Source organism: Drosophila pseudoobscura, chromosome 3 (assembly GCF_009870125.1).
Source record: "Drosophila pseudoobscura strain MV-25-SWS-2005 chromosome 3, UCI_Dpse_MV25, whole genome shotgun sequence".
NCBI lineage: Eukaryota > Metazoa > Arthropoda > Insecta > Diptera > Drosophilidae > Drosophila > Drosophila pseudoobscura.
This window is the reverse complement of record NC_046680.1, coordinates 19,757,447-19,781,892: the sequence shown is the minus strand read 5'-3', so window position 1 is coordinate 19,781,892 and position 24,446 is coordinate 19,757,447. Positions and strand designations below refer to the sequence as shown.

The 24,446-nt window shown below is 46.4% G+C and overlaps 5 protein-coding genes across 7 annotated transcripts; 2 read left to right on the top strand and 3 right to left on the bottom strand.

Annotated features, from left to right (window-relative positions):
* Nucleotides 1-706: 706 nt before the first annotated feature.
* On the bottom strand, nt 707-8,275 carry Rab3 (RAS oncogene family member Rab3). The gene is made up of 5 exons (XM_001361708.4): nt 7,570-8,275; nt 4,164-4,422; nt 3,698-3,816; nt 3,450-3,621; nt 707-3,367 (listed from the first exon to the last, which is right to left on the bottom strand). The coding sequence occupies exons 2-5, from the start codon at nt 4,386-4,388 to the stop codon at nt 3,221-3,223; spliced, it is 663 nt and encodes a 220-aa protein (XP_001361745.1). The 5' UTR covers nt 4,389-4,422; nt 7,570-8,275; the 3' UTR covers nt 707-3,220.
* CAH13 (Carbonic anhydrase 13) lies at nt 4,483-6,305 on the top strand. The gene is made up of 2 exons (XM_001361707.4): nt 4,483-4,635; nt 4,700-6,305. Exon 2 carries the CDS (start codon nt 4,709-4,711, stop codon nt 6,131-6,133), a length of 1,425 nt encoding a protein of 474 aa, XP_001361744.3. The 5' UTR covers nt 4,483-4,635; nt 4,700-4,708; the 3' UTR covers nt 6,134-6,305.
* Nucleotides 8,276-8,460: 185 nt separating the features above from the next.
* Nucleotides 8,461-10,052, bottom strand: Daao1 (D-amino acid oxidase 1). The gene is made up of 4 exons (XM_001361706.5): nt 9,579-10,052; nt 9,393-9,516; nt 9,158-9,303; nt 8,461-9,099 (listed from the first exon to the last, which is right to left on the bottom strand). Exons 1-4 carry the CDS (start codon nt 9,764-9,766, stop codon nt 8,550-8,552), a joined length of 1,008 nt encoding a protein of 335 aa, XP_001361743.2. The 5' UTR covers nt 9,767-10,052; the 3' UTR covers nt 8,461-8,549.
* Nucleotides 10,053-10,205: 153 nt separating this feature from the next.
* On the top strand, nt 10,206-16,805 carry LOC4805323 (ubiquitin-conjugating enzyme E2 W). Of its 3 annotated transcripts, XM_015185072.2 has the most exons (6): nt 11,257-11,331; nt 14,474-14,732; nt 15,487-15,578; nt 15,778-15,880; nt 15,948-16,179; nt 16,257-16,805. In XM_015185072.2, the coding sequence occupies exons 2-6, from the start codon at nt 14,601-14,603 to the stop codon at nt 16,268-16,270; spliced, it is 573 nt and encodes a 190-aa protein (XP_015040558.1). In that variant the 5' UTR covers nt 11,257-11,331; nt 14,474-14,600; the 3' UTR covers nt 16,271-16,805. The 3 variants fall into 3 exon arrangements, with proteins under 3 accessions (XP_001361742.2, XP_015040558.1, XP_004444449.1); XM_001361705.4 differs by lacking the exons at nt 11,257-11,331; nt 14,474-14,732 and adding an exon at nt 10,206-10,526; XM_004444392.3 differs by lacking the exon at nt 11,257-11,331 and having other exon boundaries at nt 14,289-14,732.
* A 652-nt stretch (nt 16,806-17,457) lies between these two features.
* On the bottom strand, nt 17,458-18,679 carry Mat1 (CDK-activating kinase assembly factor). The gene has a single exon (XM_001361704.4). The coding sequence runs from the start codon at nt 18,556-18,558 to the stop codon at nt 17,596-17,598; it is 963 nt and encodes a 320-aa protein (XP_001361741.2). The 5' UTR covers nt 18,559-18,679; the 3' UTR covers nt 17,458-17,595.
* Nucleotides 18,680-24,446: the final 5,767 nt, after the last annotated feature.

Sequence of the window (24,446 nt, the reverse complement as noted above, 5' to 3'; positions counted from 1 at the left end):
CCAGGGAAATGGGATTTTCAGCTGCTGAAGGGGCTTCTGTTATAATATCATCTAAATTTGCAAAGTCACAGTCAAACAGTACTGCTTGATACCTTGCTTCTCATGTGTAGAGTGTCTTTGAATCTGACTTGACAGCAATATCGAAAAAGGTGAGAAAATAAGCTTGGGTTTGGAGCCCGAAACTTTCGTTAGGTAGTGATCGCATCTCGAAAATTTTTGGCTTTTGGAAACAAATAATATATTGAAAAAGGGAGACAATGAAGGAATATTACAGCTAACAGAACGAAGGACCCTTCTAAGATGGCATCCCCCTGCTAAGTGAGAGGATTAGGTCGAAATTCGGGAATCTGTAAGTACACCAGTCGCTCGGTAGAATATAAGGACTACTGTCCTAGCTGGTACATCGTTGTCCGCTCCTACAAAAGAGTAAAAACAGTAAAACAAGGATTGAATGCAATGGCCTCCCCCAAAAAGTTTCGATTCAATGGAAAAGAGTTGAGGAATAAATCGGTTGTGTTGTTTGTTTTACCATACACCTTTTGCATATATTTTATTATGGGAATACAATAATTTCAATACCATTATGTGTATATTATCTATGAATGTATGTGTGTACGTGTGTACGTATGTGTTAGTGTAAATCTATGTAAGTATCCTCATAAGCACGGGTATGCAGATGTGTTGGTGTTCAAAAACCATCATTGAATAACATACGGAATTATTTTATTTGAATTTTTCAATTTAGTTTTCTTTTGGGCTTGACATAATTGTATCGTATGCATTTTATAGTTGGGTAATTCTGCTGCAATTCAAATGGAATGCAAATAATGGCATTGTTTTTGGAATACTTGGAATACGATTACGAGTACGAGAACGGTTCACAAATATTAGGTTTCGGCTGAGAGTACACAATGCCATAATCAATATGCTAGTACCATTACATACATATGTATGTACTATTCGTTAAATGACAACAATGTAGCGCAAAAACGTTTGCTTACCCAATGCTTTATGCACGAGTACGAGTATGAATTCGATAACAATTGTTTGCTTATTGTGTTAGTTTTTGGTTTTGGTTTGATTTCACTTTAAATTTAGTCGGGTTTGTTCAGTTTAGTTTAGACGAATGCTGTAACTACATATCTTACAAAACAGATCGAATGCCGGAAAGTCTATGTACGCGTCAGCTGTCGCTTGTTTAAGGCATTTTCGTATTGAATTTTCACACTTTCCTCCACTATTTTCCCACTCCCCATCCTCTGAACTTTGGTTCTTTATCTAAACAACTCGTTGTGCAATTTTTCTGGCTACGCGGAGGTGTAGGGGAAGATGGATCTGGCTTGCAGTATGTCTCCGGGTGTGTGTTGTAGTACGTATGTATGTCTCGATTCGTTTTGGGTATTTATAATACAGCGATATGCCTTTAATTTAATCGTAATTCAAGTGAAACTCTGCGTATACACATACATATTTAACATTAACGAGCATTTCCCAATACATACATATGTATATTCATTTATATTCATTTATATTCAGTTATATTTCAGTTATGTTTCAGCAGTTTCAGCCTCCTGGCCGCGGCCAGATATACAAGGTCCTCTCAACTCTGTGTCCTCCATGTCTGACAAATATCGTCACGGCAGCAGTTGGTTGTGTCTTTTACAATAGCGTAGCGTAGCGTACGACAGTAGAAAAGTTAGGGGGTTTGGGGGCGGGGGGCGGGGGGTGTGCTTATCAAAAGAGGATGTCTGTGTCGGGAGGATAGTTGGCAAATTAAATGCACCGATCTGTCAGCTGGCTCGGTGGGCTCAATTCAATTCAATTTCGATTTCAATTTCAATACGCAACCCGCAACTCTAGGCATCAGGTTAAACGATTCAATAAATTGTGCGCTGTGAGGTTAAAGTTTAGAACGGAAAACAATTTTGATACCTGGGATGGCAAGGATCAATTCGATCCTCAAGTTTGTCTGTCTTCAACACGTTATTGTCAGAAAGGATTCGGAACTTGACAGGAACAGAGACAGGGAAAACTGCGAAAGTACCTAAAGGCTAAAGGCTATCGGCTATAGTCTAAAGGCTCTGGGCTAAAGGCTCTGAGTCTGGGTCTGGGTAGTATGTACTATTTATCGTATATAGTAGGTATGTATATTTGATGTATATATTTCATTTATCAATTGCAACACATTAAAATTTTCCATTTCACTACATAAATACATACGTACATAATAATAATAATAATAATATTTAATAATAATAATGGCTTGCCACTCGATTCATGTACATAGCTCTTTATATACGAGCATGTACGTATCTGTTTATGTATGTGTTTCTTCATCTGTATCTGTTTCTGTATCTGCCTCTGCAGCCTTCCAGCCAAGGCAAGCCGGGATCGGGATTTAATGTGTGTGTGTGTGTGTGTTTCATACATGTATGTAGATAGTTATAGTGGTAGCTTTAGTTACTATGTTCGATTTCACCAATTTGCTAGCTTTGTGCGTTGTGACCAAGCATTCAAACTGTACAGTTAAGCCAGCATATGTATATACAAGTGGAAAGTGCCTCGAGGCTGCCAGCCCCGTTTTAATGGAGATGGAGAATCGCGAACGAAGTTAAAGTTGAAGTTGCAGTTGCAGTTGCAAATCAAATTATCAGCACAGAACGTGTGCACATTTAATTAGTGCTGCTAGCCCTAGAAGCTCCTCTCTGTAGCCCCCTGTAGCCCTTTGCTCATATCGTCGCCCAAGTCCAGTCAAGTCCATGTTCAACAAGTAGTGCGTCGCTGCGGCAGCCGATTAAATTACACGTTACAAGATACACATTACAATTTACCAATTACCAATTATCGATTACCAATTACAATTCAAACATTGATTAAATAACATCTGACATTTACACGGAGGCGACCGAACGCAAAGGATATACATACATATATGGTTACAAATACAGTGCACACAGGCATTGCTGGCATACTCATGGCCTTCATATCATTCATGGATGCCTGCATATACATGTCATCGTTTAACTGGCGGATAAACGCCCTCCATCCCTTGATTAATGAGCTGACTAATTATCTAGCTTTAAGTTTTTGTTGATTTTATGTTGTTTCTGTTTGTTGTTGCCTCAGTTGCGGTCCATGTTGTTGTACGATTGTTGTACGAGTAGATCCTCTCCCTAACTTTCCGGTGCCGGGTTCTCGTTCTCCTGGGGCTGGTGGCGCTCTAACAGTTGCAGTTGGCGTTGGGCGTGCCCTGCGGCTGGTCCGTCAAGCGCTGGCCCTTCTGTGCCCCGCCCACTAACGTTGGATCGGCGTCCAGGCTCTCGGACATCTTGTCGCATATGATATCCACCAGGCGCTCGAAGACAGCCTAGGGGGAGCATTAGGAAGGGTGAAAGACATACACATCCACATCTAGCAACTATCGAAGTCTCCAGTGGCACGGTACTCACCTTGACATTCACATTCTCCTTGGCGGACGTCTCGAAGAACTCCACGCCCAGCTGATCGGCCAGTTGGCGGCCCCGCTCGAAGCTAATCACGCGCTGATCCTCCATGTCGCACTTGTTTCCGACCAAAATGACCTGGGCGTTGTCCCACGAGTAGGTTTTGATTTGTGTGACCCTGCGGGAGGAGACCAAGGGGAGAGCCGAGTTAGTGTGTGGCAGGGAGTGTGTGTGAGGGATATGTGTGCTCTCACCAGTCCTGCACCGAGTTGAAGCTGTCCTCGTTGGTGACATCATACATCAGGATGAAACCCATGGCGCCGCGGTAGTAGGCTGTGGTGATGGTGCGGTAACGCTCCTGCCCGGCCGTGTCCTGCAAAAGCCAAACGAAATTTGCTCAGGTCTTTGCTTTATGACAGTGACAAGCACAATTAACCCGGCAAACCCACGCACAGCCACGGACAGACTTTAGGTCATTCGAGAGTGCGCCAACCTACGACCTGTGTTCACTTGATGCCGTCATTGCTAGGTGCAGAAATCAATACTTCGATTGTACAGATGATTCATCTGCCAGAACCAATCGAATAATCACAATGAATCCACCCACTAGAGGACCGCTCTTTCTTTCGGCAATCATAGAGCGAAGAAGTTTGAAAGATACATCTGCTAGGTGCTACAAATCTACCCATCTTGGTGGCTAGGCCTCGGCCATGTACTTACCCAAATCTGAAGCTTCACCCGCTTGTCGTGGCGAAAGACAGTCTTCACCTTGAAGTCGATGCCCACCGTGGAGACGAAGGCGGATGTGAAGCTATCGTCGGCATAGCGGAAGAGGAAGCTCGTCTTGCCCACACTGGAGTTGCCGATAATAAGGAGCTTGAACATGTAGTCGAAGTTCTGGTCGGCAGCATCCTTCTGCCACTTGGGGTCCCCGCCGCTGGCCATTTCGGTTCAGAGCTCTCTGCTGTCCGTCTGCCGACTGTACAGGAAAATGAAACGAGTGGAAAGGATCAGTATAGGTGGCTTTGGATTGTCTGTCAGGCTGTGAATGGGAAGTGGGAAACTCATAGAAGTCAGTCACATTAAAACATTCGGACCCGCACGAGCTGTCGACTCTGAAAATATTAAACAATATATAAACCAAAAGAAAAGATAGCGTCAACCTTTTCAACTTTGCTTCACTGATTTCTTGGTACGTTTACGTTTACAACTGTTGTGTAACTTTATGCCTATTGTGTGTTCCGGTCTATTCTCAGAATAGGAAAATGTTCGACACCACGCTCGGCTATCTGATTGGCCTCGTGATGCAGCTGTTCTGGCTGCTCGTTAGCCAGGGCTTCTGCCAGATGGTGCAGCATCCTTTGCTGGCCAGCGTACTCTGCCTGGTGCTGGGCCTCGCCCAACAGACGGGCCAAAAGATACTGCGGGAGCGTTTCCGCTGGGTTCTGCAGTACCCAAAGATTTGGATCACACACTCGGATCTGGCCACAGACGATTGCAACTCTTGGTACGACATGGCTGATCAGCGAGAGGGCGGACTCGAAGGACTGGACGGGGCTGGCTTTCAGAGCCCCATCAATATCGATGACCGGCAGCTGAGCCCCATGGCTATCAGGGAGCTGCTCAACTGGAACCACTACGACGAACTGCCGGCGAGCATTCAGGTGGAGAACACGGGCCACACCCTGATCCTGCGGGCCCAGTTCCACGGAAACACGCCCACCATCAGCGGAGCCGATCTTCTGGCCAGCTACACGTTCGTGGAGGTGCGCTTCCATTGGGGCTGGTGCAACAGCGAGGGCTCGGAGCACACCTTCAACCATCGCAAGTTCCCCATGGAGATGCAGGTGATGCACCGTGCCAGCTCCGGGATGTCGCGGTCCTGCACCAGCAGCTACGACCTCCTGACGATCGCCTACATGTTTGAGCTCTCGGCCCACAACCCGTTCCTGGACCCCCTCGTTCAGAATCTGCGCCAGGTGCAGCAGCCCGGAAAGGCCGTGAATATATCACCGTTTCCACTCTGCTACCTAATGCCCGCCTTCCGGGCTGGCTTCTACTCCTACGGTGGGTCGCTGACCCGACCCCCGTTCTACGAGGGAACCGAGTGGTTCATCTTCCCCGAGACGCTGGCCATCAGTGACTTCCAGCTGCGCCACTTCCGCCAGCTGCTGAGCCACGACGGTGTCACTCCCATCACACGGAACGCCCGTCCCGTCCAGGCCCTGGGTAACAGAAGCATCAACCTAAACTGCTTCTGTCCCATGAATACCAACAAACTGGCCAGCGTGCCAGTAGTCGGCCTTTGCCAGCAGCAGCAGCAGGCGGCGGACGTACAGAAGGAAGAACCCGTTGAAAAGGTGCAGGAGCAGCAGCGTGGACCAGCCCCTGCTGGTTCTGAGGAAGAGGGGGAGCTGATAGAGTCCATGGACACGACCACCGTGATAACTAGCGACTCCACGAACATGTCATTGACCACATTCCTGCGCAAGGAGCAGTTGACGCCGACGCAGCAGGACTACAGCTCTACAGCCATTGTCATCCATAGCGACTCCACATCCAGCGACATGTGCGCCCCTCATCCCGTGGGGGGACCAGGATCTGCACAGCAGGCCAGCTGCAACGCCGATGCCATCTGCGGCGTGGGCGATGGCATCAACATCCCCGTGTACCACGGCCAGATTGAGTAGGGGAGTAGGGGAGTAGGAGAGGGCCGTTTAATTATTAAATTGTTGTTTAGTTTGTTTTCATCACACGGATCCGGACACAGGCTGGATCCAAGGCCAACTGCTCTTTGTCCCGAGACCTAATTGAATTGCGCGTGTATGGATTAAACAGTTGCGGTTATATTTCTGAATCATAGCCCTCCTGCCTTGTGTACTTTCGACTTGGTCCCCGAGGGGACTGCTGGGAGGTTATGCGGGGAAAGTGTTGCAGCACACAACAGAGAGTACATGCTCAGGCTTCTCTTCCGGCCGCTTCCCTGCGAGTCTGTTACCTACAGCTGACCCACAAGTACACAAGATGGCATTCTGTTGGTACGGCTGTGCCTGTTGGTATGGCTGTCACGTCAGTGGCAGGGGAGTGGGCACGAGAAATAAGAATCCGAGGGGGAAGCGCTGGTCGCTTGTCCTTGAAAAGTTTCAGCCTTGCCATGGCGTGGACTCGCTCGGCGACAGCAGTTCAGTTTCAGCTTACAGTTTTTTTCCATTTACTCGTCCCTCGCCTTTCACAATTTCCATATGCAAGGAAGCTCCTCTCCTTGGAAGCCGCGACATTGTGTCGATAATTTGTGTGTATAGACAACTTTATCTTCCTTCTGCCATGGCTTCTGTTTCTGATTCTGCTTCTCCTTCCCGTACTTCCACCGCTCCCGCTTAAATCAAAAGTTGCGCAGCGGCAAAATGTTGTCAGATTTCTGATGAACGACGGTTCATGCTCTGGGGTCCACAGAGGAGTGCGCGCGTCATCGTCAAGGCCCTGGCAAAAGGACAGCCCCAAGCCAATGTTCCCGGCTGAGGCTGTCAAGGAGCAGAACCCTCTCCAGGCTCATCAGAGGGCCGTACCGGAGTGTGGCAGGAGCCGGAGGCACAGAGACTGACAGACGTGCACGAGTCAATAGGCAGGGGCCTCTTATCAGAGGCCGTGTGGAAATGTTTTTATCTGCCTGGCTTCGTGTGATTATCGATTTTTTTCTGTTGTTTTCCCTCTGTGAGGGGTGGCTGCTGCTGCTCCTCTTCCTGCTCTTCCTGCTATGCCTTCTGCTGCCTTGCTGTTCATTCGTGCTTCAATTTTTAAATGGCTAAGCAGCTGTTCTGTGGGCAGAAGCTGCATTCCCACCAAACTATTGAGCTCCGTTTGGGGGCTGCGCTCCCTGGCTTCCCTAGCCAGCAGCTCAAACTTTTAATTGGGGCAAGCTTCAAGTTTTAGAGACACCAAAAGCAAATTGAGCAAGCTACTTTCCTGTGTTCTGGGGTTTTCGTGTCGGGTCTGCGGTCGGCGGTAACTTTCACTGACACCCGAGCAATCGATCTCCCACGCATTAGAGTGCAATGCGGCGTATACTTAATATTACGATGGGATGTGGCATGTGGGATGTGGGTATGGGGGGATGGATGGCACTTACTGCGTCTTGAGGTTGATGCGGTTGCTTCTGCTCCTCTGTGCGGATACCACGAGATCCCGTGCGTCAAAGTTCTTGCCGTTGACGTGCAGTACGTTTGTGTATGTGTGTGTGTGTATGTGCGTGCGTGTGGGAGTATGTGCACAGGTGTATAGGTGTTTAGGTGTACACTGCTATTTCGCAGACATACACATATACGCAAATCGATAATGTGGCTGGGGCTCTAGCTCTAGCTGCCGTCCAGTCGTGAGGTATTGGAAGTTAGCCTTGGCACTGGCCTAACATACGGTAGGGTCCTGGTCCGTGCTGCTGCTATTTGTTTACGGTTACCCAATCAATTATTGAACGTACGCGCACCCACACGTCTTGCCACAGCACTGCAGTCGTTCAATTATTCAGGCGTCGCTTCAAAATGGCAGTGCGAATGCCTTTCAATTGTTTTCTCAACTGTTTCACCTTTTTTCGCCAAACGAGAAATATCGCATCGACACGTCGACTTCGCAGGACTCAAATGAGGGAAAAAATTTGGAGCTCTCGGACGGCGAATTGGCTGCTACGGCGAATATGGGAAAGTTTTGTATACGTTTTCATAAGATAACTGTTTCACATCGACTGCTCACTGCTACTGACTCTCAGAGCTCCCTTCTATCTGCTAGTGAAAATCGATTGGGGGGGCTGTTTTCCTGGGATTGGTCCGGGGGACGGAAATGTGTGTGGGCGTAGCTTTTGCGGCGAATTGCAGGCGAGCTTTCCATTCATGCGGCGGGGCGGACATGCGCACAGTGGGCCATTGGCCATTGGCGTAGCGCCAACAATTTGAAATCTTATCGGGTATCGTCAACAGTTTATATCGGTTTATGGTTTAATATCCAAAGCAAAGAGCCACAAAAAAGGTTCAAAGATTCTGCGTGGCTTTGATTGGGCTTGTAAACAGTTTAACAGTTTAATGATCAACAAATAACAATGCACCAGCGCTCTGGAGCCTACAGCTTGCTATTCCCAGCCAGCATTTCGCGTACAATCTTCACGGCGTATTTGGCTGTTCCAGGAGCCGTGGTCACGCCGTACCCGCCGTGTCCGTAGTTGTGGACAACTTTGAGGCGCCTTCCCTCCGCATTCGTGACCAGCTCCGGCTCCACGCGAACGATCGCACGGTGCGGACGAAGTCCCACGCACTCCCTGACAATCTCCGCTTTCTTGAGGCTCGGAAGAAGGTCGTAGCAACGCTCCTTGATGGCCATGCTGTCGTACTTGCACCACTCTGTGTTGTAGCTATCGAACTGCCGGCATCCCCCCAAGGTGACCGTCTCGAAGCCTGGCAGCACGTAGGTGTCATAGTCACCATAGAAGGCCGTCTTGATCCACGGCGCTCGCACCTTCAGTACCTGACCCCGAATGGGCACCAAGTGCTGATCATTACACAGCTCCTTGGCGCCCATGCCAGTGCAGTTGACCAGGACATCAAAGTTCTGCTGCACATCGAAGAAGTTCTTCACATGCTGGCGAACCACTTGCCCGCCGTTTTCAAGGAATCTGCGAATGAATTTTGTTAGAGAATGATTGAGCTATGCTCCGGCATTCCGGCACTCACTTGTTCGTGGCATACGGCAGGAAGAGGCGACTTTCCGTCAAGCAGGTGGTGAAAAAGGAGCCGTACTTCCACCCGCCCTGGCACAGCCTCAGCTCTTCATCCGTGGCGCGTCTATACACGGGAAGAAGCTTCTCAATGAAGTGATTCTGAAGCAAAGAGTAAGAAACGGCAATGTCTCGTTAATCGAATTAAGCCAACTCAGATAAGAATCGCTGATAGACGGTTGGCAACGTACCCGCACGATGGAGGGGGAGGTTCGCGAGTAGATATAGCCCGACAGCTGACACACCCCTGCCAGAGGAGCCTCCTTGGAGCGGCGCAGCTCATCCCAGTAGTTGAAGGCGTCCGTCATCCATTGCCTGCAATCGGCAGAAGGATTAGAAGGCCGTGCTGGACATGACCTTGCAACAGGCAATCTTACTGCGTAATTTCCTGGGTGGGGCCCATGAAACTGGTGCCTGGCCGGAAGATGCCCGCCGCCACATAGCTGACTGTGTCCTCGTTGAAGCGGTCGGCAATTATTGAGACCTGCGCCGAGGGAAACTGCTGCTGCAGCTCCAGGGCGGTCGTGAGGCCAATTATGCCGCTGCCTAAGACTCCGAACTGCATGATTGATTCTCCAATCCGGTACTGTGGGGCAGCAACTTGCTGCACAAGTATTTAACGGCGCCGGCACTAATTTAGATAGTGAGTGCAGCTTATCAGTCCATTCTATCAGTATATAGTTCTATATAAATCCTCTCTCTGTGTTCATGAATTTCACCACTCATAGTCTCTATTCGATTGGCCGAGAAAGAGAGCCGCTTCATTCATCGTATCTTAATAGGAATCGGACAACACTTTAATTAAATAAACATTATCAAACAAGTAAATTAACTAGATTTGAATTGAAGCCAATCAGCTGTTTATGTTTACCGACTATCGATAGCGATAGCTGACGAAAAAACTTGACTTTAGAACCGTCCAAGCAAGATAAATCCGGACTAGAATCAAAATCAGTGAGAATATTTCACGTTTTCAGTGTGCCTGGAGTAAGCAATCCAATACAATGTTATATTTAATAAGCGAATAAGTCTCAAACAAACAGCTGCTTTCTTAGCGCGCTCTCGATATTTTCATCAGCCGAGACTTTGAGACTTTTCACAGCACTGCCAAAACGGTCACACTGGACGCTCAACAATATTCAATTCCTAATCTTTTTTCGAAAAACAACAAAAACAAGAATAAAACAGTGTTTTACGCCACAACGGGAACCCCGTTTTGTTTGAAGTCCCGTGGCAGCGACAGCACTGCGGAGAAGGAGTCCCAGCGGCGTCACGTCACCACGGATATCACAAAGAGCAACATGACGGCAATGTCGCCGAGTGAGGTGAGTGTTCCATGGAGCGGCGGACGGTCCCCCCTCCCCGCGCACTCGCACTTGTGCAAATGTTTGCCTGCTGCCGGCGTCTGGTTTCTGCGGGGATCCGCCCTTCGCCCACCTCCAGCGGACCGTCCCGTTCCTCTTCCGCACACATTGCACAAGGTTCAACGTCACCTTATCGTTTCGGCGACCTGGGCGCAGAGTGACGCATTCGAGAAGTGCGAGGCGGCTTATCGGCAAAAGCCCAGCATTCCAGCTTCCTTGAGTGGCGACCGAGTCTCATCTCGTCTTTGATTATTATATAATTGCAGCAGGCGCTGCGGCGGCAATGAAAGAGCGTCTTTGTCCCGTCGTGCCGCACGGCCTCTGCACATTGAGGTCACTTTGGCCGACCCGCTAATTGCCACCCACGAATACGGATCAACAAATCGACCCGCATGAGCCTTGGCCTGTGCTCTCTGTTTATGCAACCAAGTGCACCGACTGCACATTCCTGCTGGCACTTTGTTTATGCCCGGTAAACAATGCGCCAGCAACGCAGCCTTGGGTCTGCCTTGTCCATCGATCCTGTGCAGTGCCTCACTGCCGGCATGTACGCCCCATTGCCTCCCACTCTCATATGCTCTCATATCGGGTGCCCTGCGACACGCCTCTCAGCACGCACACAGGCGCACACAGTTTGCCGAAAATAAAAGCTCATCGCATCCGACTCTGCGTCCATCGCTTTCAGTCAGTTTTCGTTGACACGCGAATCCGCACGCGCCGTTTTATGATATTGTGACGCGAAACCCAGTCGGCAGTCGGTTGAGAGGTGCTCCTAGCGTCTGCGAGAGACTTTGTCGCCACTTTTGATCCGTTTTGCTCCCGACCACACGCATTCATTCGTTTTCCCTGGGTGACATCTTGGCACGCGTTCAAAATATTAATTACAGAGCGCTCCCACCGTCTAGTTACGCCTCGCGCCACTTTATAAATAGCCAAATTGTATATATCTATCACTATCAAACTATAAAACGGGTGCTGCCAAGTCTTGAGAACCAGTTTATGTCGCTCCAATGCCATTCTGGTCGATAATTAAGAAGTCGTCCGCATTCTTAGGCCGTGCCCAGTATCCAGATTGACGGGCTCTTGTTGATCTGCTGCTATCCATCATGAAATATGCATGGGACGGACACGATCTGAGATCTGAGACAATGAGGAATACTAATAAGGAAGTGTTTGCCACTGACGCGCTACCCAAAAACAATGAGCGATTAACGAGAGAGTTGAAATAACACTTCGGTCGAATTCAGCCCCATCTGTGGCCCATCATCTCGCCGAATCTGTTTGCCTTTAACGGAATCGCCAGCTCGGGAGCGGGTTATCGCAGTCAGTGACCGCAGAAAACGTGACGAGATCTAGGCACTGGTGATTACAGAAGAGAGGAAAGACCTATTTGCCTGCGCAATTCTCCGATCATTGTGACAGTTTTGTCAAACAACTTTCAATGATCCTTCCATTGATCGGCAGACTTGTGTTTCCCGGCAGTGGCTGCATCCACCGTGGCCGGTCCGTGCTACGGAAGCTCATCTTTTCAATTGTCAATAAAAACACAAATTAATCATTGTTGCTGTACAATGCCGTGATTTTACAGAGCTCTGCTTGCAAATTGTAATGCATTTCATTTAATTTCAATTGAAGTGTGTCTGCCACTCGCTGCTCCTCCCCTTTGATCGCATTTTATAGCACTTGCACGCGCCTTTCACGTGTTGACACCAACAGCACGTCCTCGCGTTGATAACTCACGATTGGAGCACACACATGGAAGCGTAGGCAATCAGCTCAGTTGATGCTCTAGAAGCGCCGTGGCAGGGGCAGGGACGGACGCGGCGGCGGAGACGGGTTACTAGACTGGTGCTTGTTGCCTCTGCTTTGTCATCCAACCTGAACGTGGCGGTACCGCTGCGGGCTGGTACAGTGACACATGTCGCGCTCTCCAGGCAGGTAGAGCTGGGTACTGGCGCATCAGGTTTCCGATTATTTATATCCCGAAAAAAAACACGATCTCTGACGTCAGAGCGGCTTAATGATGACGTAGCCCTATCGATTGCTGGTGAAGGGCAAAAGGAAGAGCATTTAGCAGCAAGTTTAAGGTTGCAACAGTCCATAAAAAGAACAACAAAACAAAAGCAAAAGTACAAATACAAATACAAGCCCCAGCCCTGCCCTGCCCATGCTGCCGCCTGTCAGGCCCTTCCGTAATGCGCTTAGCAATTTTCTGGTTCCGGAAATCGTTTTATATGGCTTTGGGGAATGTGAATGTTGCACAATTTGGCTAAAGTGGTTCTTCGGACTTGTTTATTCCGGTCTACCCTAGGGACTGGGACTAGCGTGATTCAGTTCCGAAGGCCGGACGAATCCAATTTTTGAAACACTTTTGGGTGTGAAAGTGAATCATCTCCGCCTCCCCCGCCCATCCCACTCAGAGATTCCCAGCACCCGATTTCGGGGTTTATCAGCTGTGGAAAAGTTTATCTGCCACGAATACTTTTCTACCGCATCTGTTTTTGGCACGCTTTTTCATCAGCCACCAGCGAATCGAGAATTGTTTACCAAAAAAATATTCCTCGAAAACGACGTAAAAAATAAGAAACAAAAGCCTCTCCACCGCACCCTTACCACCCCACCGCCCACCAACCCATTGTCGTGTCTGTCAGCGTTTGTTTATTTGTTTACCCTCTGCGTTGGGGCTGTTTGGGTCTTTTTATTGTTCAGGAATCTGCCAGACTATACTATTGGCTATAGATTTTGCTGAGTGTGCGGCTAGGGCCCAGTTTATATCCCATCCAATCCCATACCAGCGAGTGGTTTTTCCCAGACTTTGGCATTAGATCGAATTGCATTTCATTTGTTTATTGCTTTAGGTGGTTCCTCGTATCGCTCCGTTCTCTAGTGTTGTTGAGCTTTCTTTATTTGATGGGGTCTAAAATAAACTCGAGTAACCCCCACCCCCGCACAGCCAGGCATGTGTTTATTGGCCTGGCCTACTTGGGGCACCCTCCCAGTCGGCGGGGGGCTATGAGTATCACCTATGCATTACATTACTATCTAACGTCCCTGCTTTAATTCGCATCTGGCTAAAGTGTTCTCTGAGCCAATTAGATAATCGTGGCATTGCGGGGAGAGCCCTGCTGCAGCTTGTGTAATCGATCATCTCCAGGCCAATTGCAGATCGTCTTCATTTCAATTGGAAGCGGCTACTATTTAATTGTTGCATCAATTGAAATGCCTGCCCCATTGACGTACGCGACGCACTACATCCCCTTGCCTGTTTTGTACCTTTTGTTAATATTAAGAGCAATGTTATTCCTGGTCTTATCTAATCAAAATCCTTATCAGTTAATGCCTGCGTGCCCCGATAAGCACTGCTGCCTATACGGAGAGGAAGGGGGGCAGAGAGCGACCATCTCGTGATCAGGGAGAGACCAACCAGCTGTGGCGGCTACTTGTTCGCATTACGAGTATTACAAACTAGTTTGGTCTGTCTGTTGGCAGCACAACAGCAGCAGCCTTAGCCCCCATCCCCCACCTCCCCATATTCCCCACTGCCCCTGCGAATTCCCATTTTCGATAGTGCAAATATATATATGTATATGTATTTTGCAGCACGCGGCAGGGTGGGCGGGGGTTGGGCTGCCGTTGGCGTCGGCGACGTCGGATACGCACACCAGCAAACACGTCGCGCCGTCATGGCGAAGCGCCTCGCCTTGCAGTCTCTCCCGCAAGTCTCTCGACGATTTCCTGCAGTCGTCCGACGAACGTTGGCGCACTTGGCGGTTCTCGTCCGACTAGAAAGCCCAATTGGAAAGCAAATAAAATGCTCGCCCGTGGTACCCTGGGAAAAGCTGTGCGGTCCAAAGGGGGAATTTGAAACAAAAGCGGAAAAACCGAACTAAAAGTTGAAGTTTATCTAGACAGCAGAAACCTGTGAAAAGTGACAGAGAGAGAAACGGAGAAAAAGAGAATAGTGAGCGGCAAACAGTCTCATTCGAACTTGTGAACAATTGTGAGAACATTCTCAGACTAAACAAAAAGTGCAATATGCTGAAGCTATTCAAGAAATCAAAAGACAAAATACCAAAATCGGAAATAATAACCGAGCCCAAGGAGCCGAAAACGCCGCCCGTCTCCAAATGCGGCAAGCCCTTGCAGCTGGACAACTCGCGCTGGGAGGCAAGTACCCAAAGACCGAACGAGCGAGAAGGTTGAACTTTGACCAGCCCATGGGATCGGGATTTAATGTCTGCCCGAATGCATTTAGTTGGATATCAGCGGAGAATTACACATCTATGTACACATGTACATTCCGTATATACATAGTTTTCTGCTGCGGTTGCGTCATTGAATGAGTTGTATTGTATGGGTAGGTTCCAGGAAATCGGTGTGATTCCTCATATTCCTGGCTATCCCTAAGACGTAGTATGCAGAATTGCGCTTATCAAAGACCATATTGAATCTGTATTAAATGGGAGTACGAGTGTATGTAGGTATTCCAATGACCGTAGTCCATTTCTGTCCTCATACCTGTAAAATGGGAAATCACTCGATAAGGGAGGGCGAGCTAATGGGCAGGAGACGGAAAAACAATTGAAAGCTCTATAAATTTCAGTGACATTCGTTTTTATCTTATCTTATACCATATACTATGTACTAGGTACCAGACTAAGTATGTATATAGCGACTATTGACGTTTGTAAGCCAAAAGAGAAATGGCGCAGAGATAAGGTGGGCTGAAATGGGTTTTCGAGAACTCTAGAGCACAAAGCGCAATTCCTATGTGCAAAAAAAGAAAGGAAAAAAAATGTGGCCTGGGCTGAAGGTGTGTTTTTCGATAAGATAAATGGTGTGGGGAGGGGAGGGGAGGTGGAACTGGCATGCCACCTACCAAAGTCATTCACTAATTCGTTCTTTCCTTTGTACTCTACAGCGCCGGCTTCACAAAGAGCTGATGTCCCTGATCAAGGAGCCGCCGCCGGGTGTCACTGTCGACACCGAAAGCGTACAGCAGAATTTATCCGAGTAAGTGCAGCCGAGCCGGAGTAGGCCAAGTTCAGCGAAAACTGAAACTGGTTTCATACAGGCTCATTATGAAAGCAAAAACGCAGCGCAGCGGCCTGAACAGTTTTTGCGATTATGTCAACAAAGCCCGCAATTGTTGGGCTCTTGCTCTCACTGGGTGACACTTACAATACTCACAAATCTTTGGTCTCGATTACAGATGGAAATTAAACATAAAAGGTTTCGAGGGCACCCTTTACGATGGCGAGGACTTCCAGTTGCTGTTCAAATTTAACAATAAATATCCCTTCGATTCGCCTGAGGTACGAGCGAACGACGCAATATGAAACAAAACACGGAAAACACTGACTGTCCTTTGTCTATTTCTAGGTGACTTTTATTGGCAACAATATACCCGTGCACCCACATGTCTACAGCAATGGACACATCTGCCTGTCCATTCTGACAGAGGACTGGTCGCCGGCGCTGTCGGTGCAATCGGTGTGCCTTAGCATAGCTTCCATGTTGAGCAGCTGTCGCGAGAAGAAGCGTCCTCCAGACAACGCGCTCTACGTTAAAACCTGCAATAAAAATCCCAAAAAGACTAAATGGTGGTACCACGGTGCGTACGGACGGAGTGATCTCAATCGAATAATGTACGGACTAATAACTCATCATGTATTCTCTTGTTTATTACAGATGACTCTGTTTAGTTAACGTTGCAATTTATTACTACTGCCTGCTGCTGCTGTTTGCATCAGAAACACCAAACAATGCCGACACAGAAATTCAGATATACAGAAGTACAGAAATATACAGAAACACACAGCCAAGGGAGCAACATCGGAATAGTAGAAGGCATCGGCACTGCCCGAGCAGAAGCGGGGTCATCCACATAAACCATCCAACAGCGCCAAGAAACTGATTTGCTTAAACGTTAGCTAGCTTTAGGGAAACTTACATAGCTCCACAAAGGAGACTCCACACCCAAGTGCACTCGGACGCGACTATAAAATCGACTAGTGAAATCAAAACAAGAATGGGATAAGTATCATTAGTTATCAGTATGGCAAACAATCATAGCCCCTCCGGGCCCCGACGTCGTTGTAAGCAACAAACCACTCTAACTCTAGCTATCTATAATCAACGAAAGGCGTGTGCAAAAACCCTATTACTAAATGTTAACATTTTAAATTAGATTATAAAGACCAAATTAACGTCTAAATTAAATGTTATGCTATCATCTAACTAAGCGTATGTGAACTAATCACGATCTGCCAATTGTTTGTCCCCAGCAGTTGCTTCCACATTCCACAGGCATCCCTTCGAGAAGCCGCTGCTTGGTCCTGGCTGGAGATGGAACCCTTAACCCCCACATCTAAACGAATCGAAAGTCATGAGTCATCGTAGTTAAGTTGAAACATTTGAAATGTATTAGAAGCCATATCTGAATATCGCACTCATTACCATCATCCGCACCGCACCGCCCATTCTGTAATCTTCGATCATTTCCCAATCCCCATTCATCAGGCATGCATCATGTGTTTGTCCAATAATCTCGCTTGTGGCACGATCGCAAAACATATTTACCTCTTACTGTTCAAGTAGATCTAGAATGTGACGAGCTACTCGTTGAACTACCATATAATTTATCTGTATATTGTATAAAGAAACCCCCCCTACATTATTCCCGATGTATGATTATCTAGGATATATATGTACTACGCCTATGTATATGTACTGTTGCAAGTATTTAATAAAACCAAGTCTGTAATCAAATGAGAAACCTCTCGCACGCCGAATCTGGCTTCTGGGTTCTTTCCGATATAGTATCTGGCGGAGTTGTGTCGTATGTATTATTCCCAATAATGTATTCTTACCTAAAATAAGTAAATTGTAATCATTATAGTATATTAAGTATATTACGGTTAGATGAATGGATTATATAGGACACATTTGTTCAACAAATAAGCGTGCTGTGCTATGTTTCTGTCATCCTATCGTGCTTCCGAAGCAGTTGGCAGTCAGGCTGGGCTCCTCATATGCCCACTGCCACGCCAGCTGTGGGGGTGTAAAAGAGACCCTGCAGCGCTTCCTGGAGGGCACGCTCACAGGCCATGGTTGCGGTGAATCCGCCGGCATTCTCCTGCTGTGTCTCGGCCCGTATGTGGGAGATGTAGCCCAATGACTCGATCTCGTTAGTTGGCGGTGGAGTGGGACCATCTGTGATGGCGATCAACGGCTCGTAGACAAAGAGCGGACCCTCTTCCGACTTGGGAACGGGAATCAGGCTTGGATCTGCCGTCTGGCCAAACTTGATGCCCGTGGAGAACTCGTTCGACAGCTTCGGCGGCGGCAGCTGCTTCTCCTCCTCGCGCTGCTTCTCTGCCTTTTCGGCAAATTCAGTCACAATCTGGGCAGCATCCTTGCCGCTGTACATGAGCTCCTCGATGAGGGCCTGCTTATCACGGGCCTTTTTCTTTTTGTGCTCGGTCTCCAGCTCATCGAGCTCCTTCTTCCGGGACTCTTCCTGAACGCGCTCCAGCTCGAGCATCTCCTCTAGGACAGACTCATCGCGGCCCACTCGGGTCTTGTTGCGCTGAATCACCTCACGGTTGTCTCGCTTGTACGCCTCGATACGTTTGTTCGTCTCAATGATCTCGATGTTGTTGCACAGGTTGTACACAATGTCCTCGATCTCCTCCAGGTAGTCGTTGTACTCCTCCAGCGTGCCAAAGTCCTCTTCGCGCTTGTTGTAGTCGCGCAAGATGCGTCGTCTGATGTCCACCTCCTTCTCCACCATGGGATCCTCAAAGAGCTGCACCCGGAAGTTGTTGCGGCGCAGTGGTACCATGCACTCCGGACATGCCCCGGATCCCTTGAGAAAGAGCAGGTCCACGCACGACTCGCAGAGCGTGTGGCCACAAACGTTGACCATCAGCTTGAGCGAGGGATTCCGGTACTTGGTGGTCTTGCACCGCGGGCATGCCTGGTCTTCCATGCTGCCAGAGGAACCTTATAGAGCCTCGTTGTCCTCGAAAAAAACAGAAAAACAGAAAAACGGGATTTATTTCAGATTTTAACAAATTTTAAGAAAACAAGGTGACCGCGGATATAAATAAATATACCATAATATACCGTCTAATTTTAAAAATATACCGTGAATATACTGACGAATTGAAATTCTTTTTACATATTCCTCGTTTTTTATCTTCCATGGAATATAACTAATTAAATATAACCCTCAGCGCTGCCCACATAATTTTATCCAATTAATGCATCAATTTTCTATACAATTGGTTAGTTTTTAATCCTTGCTTTTATTGTAGTTTCACTAAAAAAAGGTTTAAACAAAATAGTTCAACAAAAAAAAGAGTCGCAATGTTGCTGGTATTTGAAGACGTGATGTGTGTATAGGCCTTTGTACACCCTATTTCGCTAACTTTATATGTAGATCAAACGTAATTTATTAAGACCTTTTCTCAAATTGATATTCTTTAGACATATTCATGTTTATTATTAGTATCTTGTGTATATTTATGTCGATCCTGATACCTACTGGGTCTTGGAAGACAAACATATTCTCAATTCTATATCATCCATTTCCCCAGGGTATGTGTGCATGGAATTAGCAACATGTTTGTGTATGGAATTAGCAACATTTGTGTATGGAATGGGACTCATTGTTGCAATAGCGAAACTGCGGCGAATCGGGTATTGCCTATATTTCAAGCTATATAGATTTGCCAACTTAGCTTTACCCCATAGATAAATGCATTTTCTACAAGATTGCTTCTTTAAATTACCTTAATGTATTTTATTTTGACCAAAAAACGGTTTTCAAGTAAATGTTGCCGCAACTTTTGTGTATGGAATGCGCAACATTTGTGTATGGAATGAGACTCATTGTTGCTAAGGCGAACTGCGGCGAACTGCGGCGAATTCAAATTTCTCATATTCTTTGTTCCGTTGAATAATACTATCTATATGGAACATTTAGCCATGCCCACTCAATTTTATACGATTGATGAATCAATTCTATACATGATTGGCCTATTCGAAATACTTGCATTTATCGGATTTTTATATAAAATTGAAAATTAAATTAATATATTGATGAAATTTACAAAAATACCATGGGAGCGCGGCGAAAACCAGTATTTCTACAGTATGACCCTCAGAACATCACCGAAATATACGGTCTCATTTGAAAAATATACCGAGTGGTGCGCGCCAAATCGAACTTTTTTGAATGTGAGCGACAAGGATTTAAATGTTGTCAACCGGGCCTTTATCTATGCCCACATAATTTTATACGATTAATGAATAAATTTTCTACTTAACTGGCCAGTTTTTAGTCCTTGCTTTTATTGTATTTTGACTAAACAAGGTTTTCAAGTAAATGTTGCCGCAACATTGTGTATGGAATGAGACTCATTGTTGCTAAAGCGAATTGGGGCGAAATGCGGCGAACTGCGGCGAATTCAAATTCGATTCAAAAAACGACCAATTCTTTATTCCGTTGAATAATACTATCTATATAGAACATTTAGCCATGCCCACTTAATTTTATCCAATTAATGAATCTATTTTCCACTTGACTGGCTTATTTTAAATAATTGCTTCAAAATATACTAAAAACAGTCAAATTAGACAAAAGGCCGTTGGGTATCGATTAAATGATTAAATTTATTAATCGAATTCAAACGAATTGTAATATTTTGTGTGAAATATGTCCATTAGTTGAAGGAATTAATTTAATTTTTGTAATCTGCACCAATGAAAAGGAACATCCTTGTATCCGAAACTGGAGTAGAGGTATAGTTATGGTATATGTACATAATTCGGTTCCATTGTGAAGCGGAGACGATACATGGACTAGTTGTATTCAGCGGATACATTTTGTGGTTTAAATGATTATACACTCGAGAGTCGAGACTTGTAAGTGAATCAATATAATTGTGAATATATTTTAAAATGTATCTTCTTCCTTCACAGGGGACATACATAAATATGTACTCTACGCTTTGCCACAAAACGAAACGTATCTGACTTCCTCCGCCAGACGGAGTCCTATCCAAGCCCTACCGAGGCGTACTCGAGACAGACCGAGTTCTACTCCAGCCAGACAGAAGGGTATCCCAGCTGAAAAGCAGCGCACCCCTTCAAGATCTGAAAATAACAAGCCATCGTCATCCTTCCATCTGCCCATCGAAAACAAAGACTTTGACTATGAAGACCAAGGGAAGGGCTACGCGGGATATTAGACTATAAATAAATCTCGTTGTTGTTAGGATATTGCTAAGCATATACGCATCCATATATTTAGATACCACTTGTTTATTTAGTTATACTAAGCTAAGTTTTGATGAATAAAACTATTGAAAAATCATCCTTGCTGTATCCTTTATCGGGGGAAATATTCCGGTTCACAAATGGCGGAGAAAACTAAATTTTATTGACTGGAGAAAATGTCCTTGATCCATAAGGACTCCATCAAATCAGGGAGAGTTTTTGACCACAGGAATCCGTCGTACCCCTTATCGGCCCATAAATAGCCGAGAAAGCTAAATATGTATGGTTGGGGCTATAGTCTTTACCGAAGGATCAGGGACATTTTCTCCATATCTCTCCGTGATTGGGAGAGTCCTGCCAATCGACTGATATCGCAAAGAGGGACATCAATTTTTTCACGATTTTCGCAAAAAATCATGATGGTTACATCATTAAATTTTCAAAAAATCGGCCTGATTTTCGAAGTCGACATTTTGATGCCGTTCGACAGTCTGGATCCTCGCGATCCTGGGACAGTTGGTCCTGCACCGATCTGGCCCTATTTGTCTGAGATATAGCCATCCGAAGATTTGGATTTGCATATTTTTGAAATACAGGTTTTTTCTGTATGCTATATCTCTGCCATACAGCAGCCGATCCGGACGTGGCATGTCTTTTCGTGATCGACAGAGTCCTGCCAAACGACTGCCATCGGAAAAAAGGACATCAATTTTTTCACGATTTTCGCAAAAAATCATGATGGTTACATCATTAAATTTTCCAAAAATCGGCCTGATTTTCGAAGTCGACATTTTGATGCCGTTCGACAGTCTGGATCCTCGCGATCCTGGGACAGTTGGTCCTGCACCGATCTGGCCCTATTTGTCTGAGATATAGCCATCCGAAGATTTGGATTTGCATATTTTTGAAATACAGGTTTTTTCTGTATGCTATATCTCTGCCATACAGCAGCCGATCCGGGCGTGGCATGCCTCTCCGTGATCGGGAGAGTCCTGCCAATCGACTGCCATCGGAAAAAGGGACATCAATTTTGTCACGATTTTCGCAAAAAATCATGATGGTTACATCATTAAATTTTCAAAAAATCGGCCTGATTTTCGAAGTCGACATTTTGATGCCGTTCGACAGTCTGGATCCTCGCCATCCTGGGACAGTTGGTCCTGCACCGATCTGGCCCTATTTGTCTGAAATATAGCCATCCGAAGATTTGGATTTGCATATTTTTGAAATACTGTGTTTTTCTGTATGCTATATCTCTGCTATACGGCAGCCGATCCGGGCGTGGCATGTCTCTCCATGATCGGGAGGGTCCTGCCAATCGACTGCCATCGGAAAAAGGGACATCAATTTTTTCACGATTTTCGCAAAAAATCATCATTAAATTTTCAAAAAATCGGCCTGATTTTCGAAGTCGACATTTTGATGCCGTTCGACAGTCTGGATCCTCGCGATCCTGGGACAGTTGGTCCTGCACCGATCTGGCCCTATTTTTCTGAGATATAGCCATCCGAAGATTTGGATTTGCATATCTTTGAAATACTGTGTTTTTCTGTATGCTATATCTCTGCTATACGGCAGCCGATCCGGGCGTGGCATGTCTCTCCGTGATCGGGAGAGTCCTGCCAATCGACTGCCATCGGAAAAAGGGACATCAATTTTGTCACGATTTTCGCAAAAAATCATGATGGTTACATCATTAAATTTTCAAAAAATCGGCCTGATTTTCGAAGTCGACATTTTGATGCCGTTCGACAGTCTGGATCCTCGCGATCCTGGGACAGTTGGTCCTGCACCGATCTGGCCCTATTTGTCTGAGATATAGCCTTCCGAAGATTTGGATTTGCATATTTTTGAAATACAGGTTTTTTCTGTATGCTATATCTCTGCCATACAGCAGCCGATCCGGGCGTGGCATGCCTCTCCGTGATCGGGAGAGTCCTGCCAATCGACTGCCATCGGAAAAAGGGACATCAATTTTTTCACGATTTTCGCAAAAAATCATGATGGTTACATCATTAAATTTTCAAAAAATCGGCCTGATTTTCGAAGTCGACATTTTGATGCCGTTCGACAGTCTGGATCCTCGCCATCCTGGGACAGTTGGTCCTGCACCGATCTGGCCCTATTTGTCTGAAATATAGCCATCCGAAGATTTGGATTTGCATATTTTTGAAATACTGTGTTTTTCTGTATGCTATATCTCTGCTATACGGCAGCCGATCCGGGCGTGGCATGTCTCTCCATGATCGGGAGGGTCCTGCCAATCGACTGCCATCGGAAAAAGGGACATCAATTTTTTCACGATTTTCGCAAAAAATCATCATTAAATTTTCAAAAAATCGGCCTGATTTTCGAAGTCGACATTTTGATGCCGTTCGACAGTCTGGATCCTCGCGATCCTGGGACAGTTGGTCCTGCACCGATCTGGCCCTATTTTTCTGAGATATAGCCATCCGAAGATTTGGATTTGCATATCTTTGAAATACTGTGTTTTTCTGTATGCTATATCTCTGCTATACGGCAGCCGATCCGGGCGTGGCATGTCTCTCCGTGAGCGGGAGAGTCCTGCCAATCGACTGCCATCGGAAAAAGGGACATCAATTTTGTCACGATTTTCGCAAAAAATCATGATGGTTACATCATTAAATTTTCAAAAAATCGGCCTGATTTTCGAAGTCGACATTTTGATGCCGTTCGACAGTCTGGATCCTCGCGATCCTGGGACAGTTGGTCGTGCACCGATCTGGCCCTATTTTTCTGAGATATAGCCATCCGAAGATTTGGATTTGCCTATTTTTGAAATACAGGTTTTTTCTGCATGCTATATCTCTGCCATACAGCAGCCGATCCGGGCGTGGCATGCCTCTCCGTGATCGGGAGAGTCCTGCCAATCGACTGCCATCGGAAAAAGGGACATCAATTTTTTCACGATTTTCGCAAAAAATCATGATGGTTACATCATTAAATTTTAAAAAAATCGGCCTGATTTTCGAAGTCGACATTTTGATGCCGTTCGACAGTCTGGATCCTCGCGATCCTGGGACAGTTGGTCCTGCACCGATCTGGCCCTATTTGTCTGAGATATAGCCTTCCGAAGATTTGGATTTGCACATCTTTGAAATACTGTGTTTTTCCGAAAGTTATATCTCTGCTATACGGCAGCCGATCCGGACATGGCATGCCTCTCCGTGATCGGGAGAGTCCTGCCAATCGACTGCCATCGGAAAAAGGGACATCAATTTTTTCACGATTTTCGCAAAAAATCATGATGGTTACATCATTAAATTTTAAAAAAATCGGCCTGATTTTCGAAGTCGACATTTTGATGCCGTTCGACAGTCTGGATCCTCGCGATCCTGGGACAGTTGGTCCTGCACCGATCTGGCCCTATTCGTCTGAGATATAGCCATCCGAAGATTTGGATTTGCATATTTTTGAAATACTGTGTTTTTCTGTATGCTATATCTCTGCTATACGGCAGCCGATCCGGGCGTTATATCTCTGCTATACGGCAGCCGATCCGGACATGGCATGCCTCTCCGTGATCGGGAGAGTCCTGCCAATCGACTGCCATCGGAAAAAGGGACATCAATT

Excerpts from the sequence above, each read along its gene's own strand:
- CAH13 (XM_001361707.4), top strand. The coding sequence starts at position 4,709 with ATGTTCGACACCACGCTCGGCTATCTGATTGGCCTCGTGATGCAGCTG.
- LOC4805323 (XM_015185072.2), top strand. The coding sequence starts at position 14,601 with ATGCTGAAGCTATTCAAGAAATCAAAAGACAAAATACCAAAATCGGAA. Across the intron at positions 14,733-15,486 it reads TGGACAACTCGCGCTGGGAG|CGCCGGCTTCACAAAGAGCT; the intron begins GCAAGTACCCAA and ends TGTACTCTACAG. Across the intron at positions 15,881-15,947 it reads ATCCCTTCGATTCGCCTGAG|GTGACTTTTATTGGCAACAA; the intron begins GTACGAGCGAAC and ends GTCTATTTCTAG.
- Mat1 (XM_001361704.4), bottom strand. The coding sequence starts at position 18,558 with ATGGAAGACCAGGCATGCCCGCGGTGCAAGACCACCAAGTACCGGAAT.
- Daao1 (XM_001361706.5), bottom strand. The coding sequence starts at position 9,766 with ATGCAGTTCGGAGTCTTAGGCAGCGGCATAATTGGCCTCACGACCGCC. Across the intron at positions 9,304-9,392 it reads CCTCCCCCTCCATCGTGCGG|AATCACTTCATTGAGAAGCT; the intron begins GTACGTTGCCAA and ends TCTTTGCTTCAG. Across the intron at positions 9,100-9,157 it reads CTGCCGTATGCCACGAACAA|ATTCCTTGAAAACGGCGGGC; the intron begins GTGAGTGCCGGA and ends ATTCATTCGCAG.
- Rab3 (XM_001361708.4), bottom strand. The coding sequence starts at position 4,388 with ATGGCCAGCGGCGGGGACCCCAAGTGGCAGAAGGATGCTGCCGACCAG. Across the intron at positions 3,817-4,163 it reads GGGTGAAGCTTCAGATTTGG|GACACGGCCGGGCAGGAGCG; the intron begins GTAAGTACATGG and ends TGGCTTTTGCAG. Across the intron at positions 3,622-3,697 it reads TTCAACTCGGTGCAGGACTG|GGTCACACAAATCAAAACCT; the intron begins GTGAGAGCACAC and ends CTCCTCCCGCAG.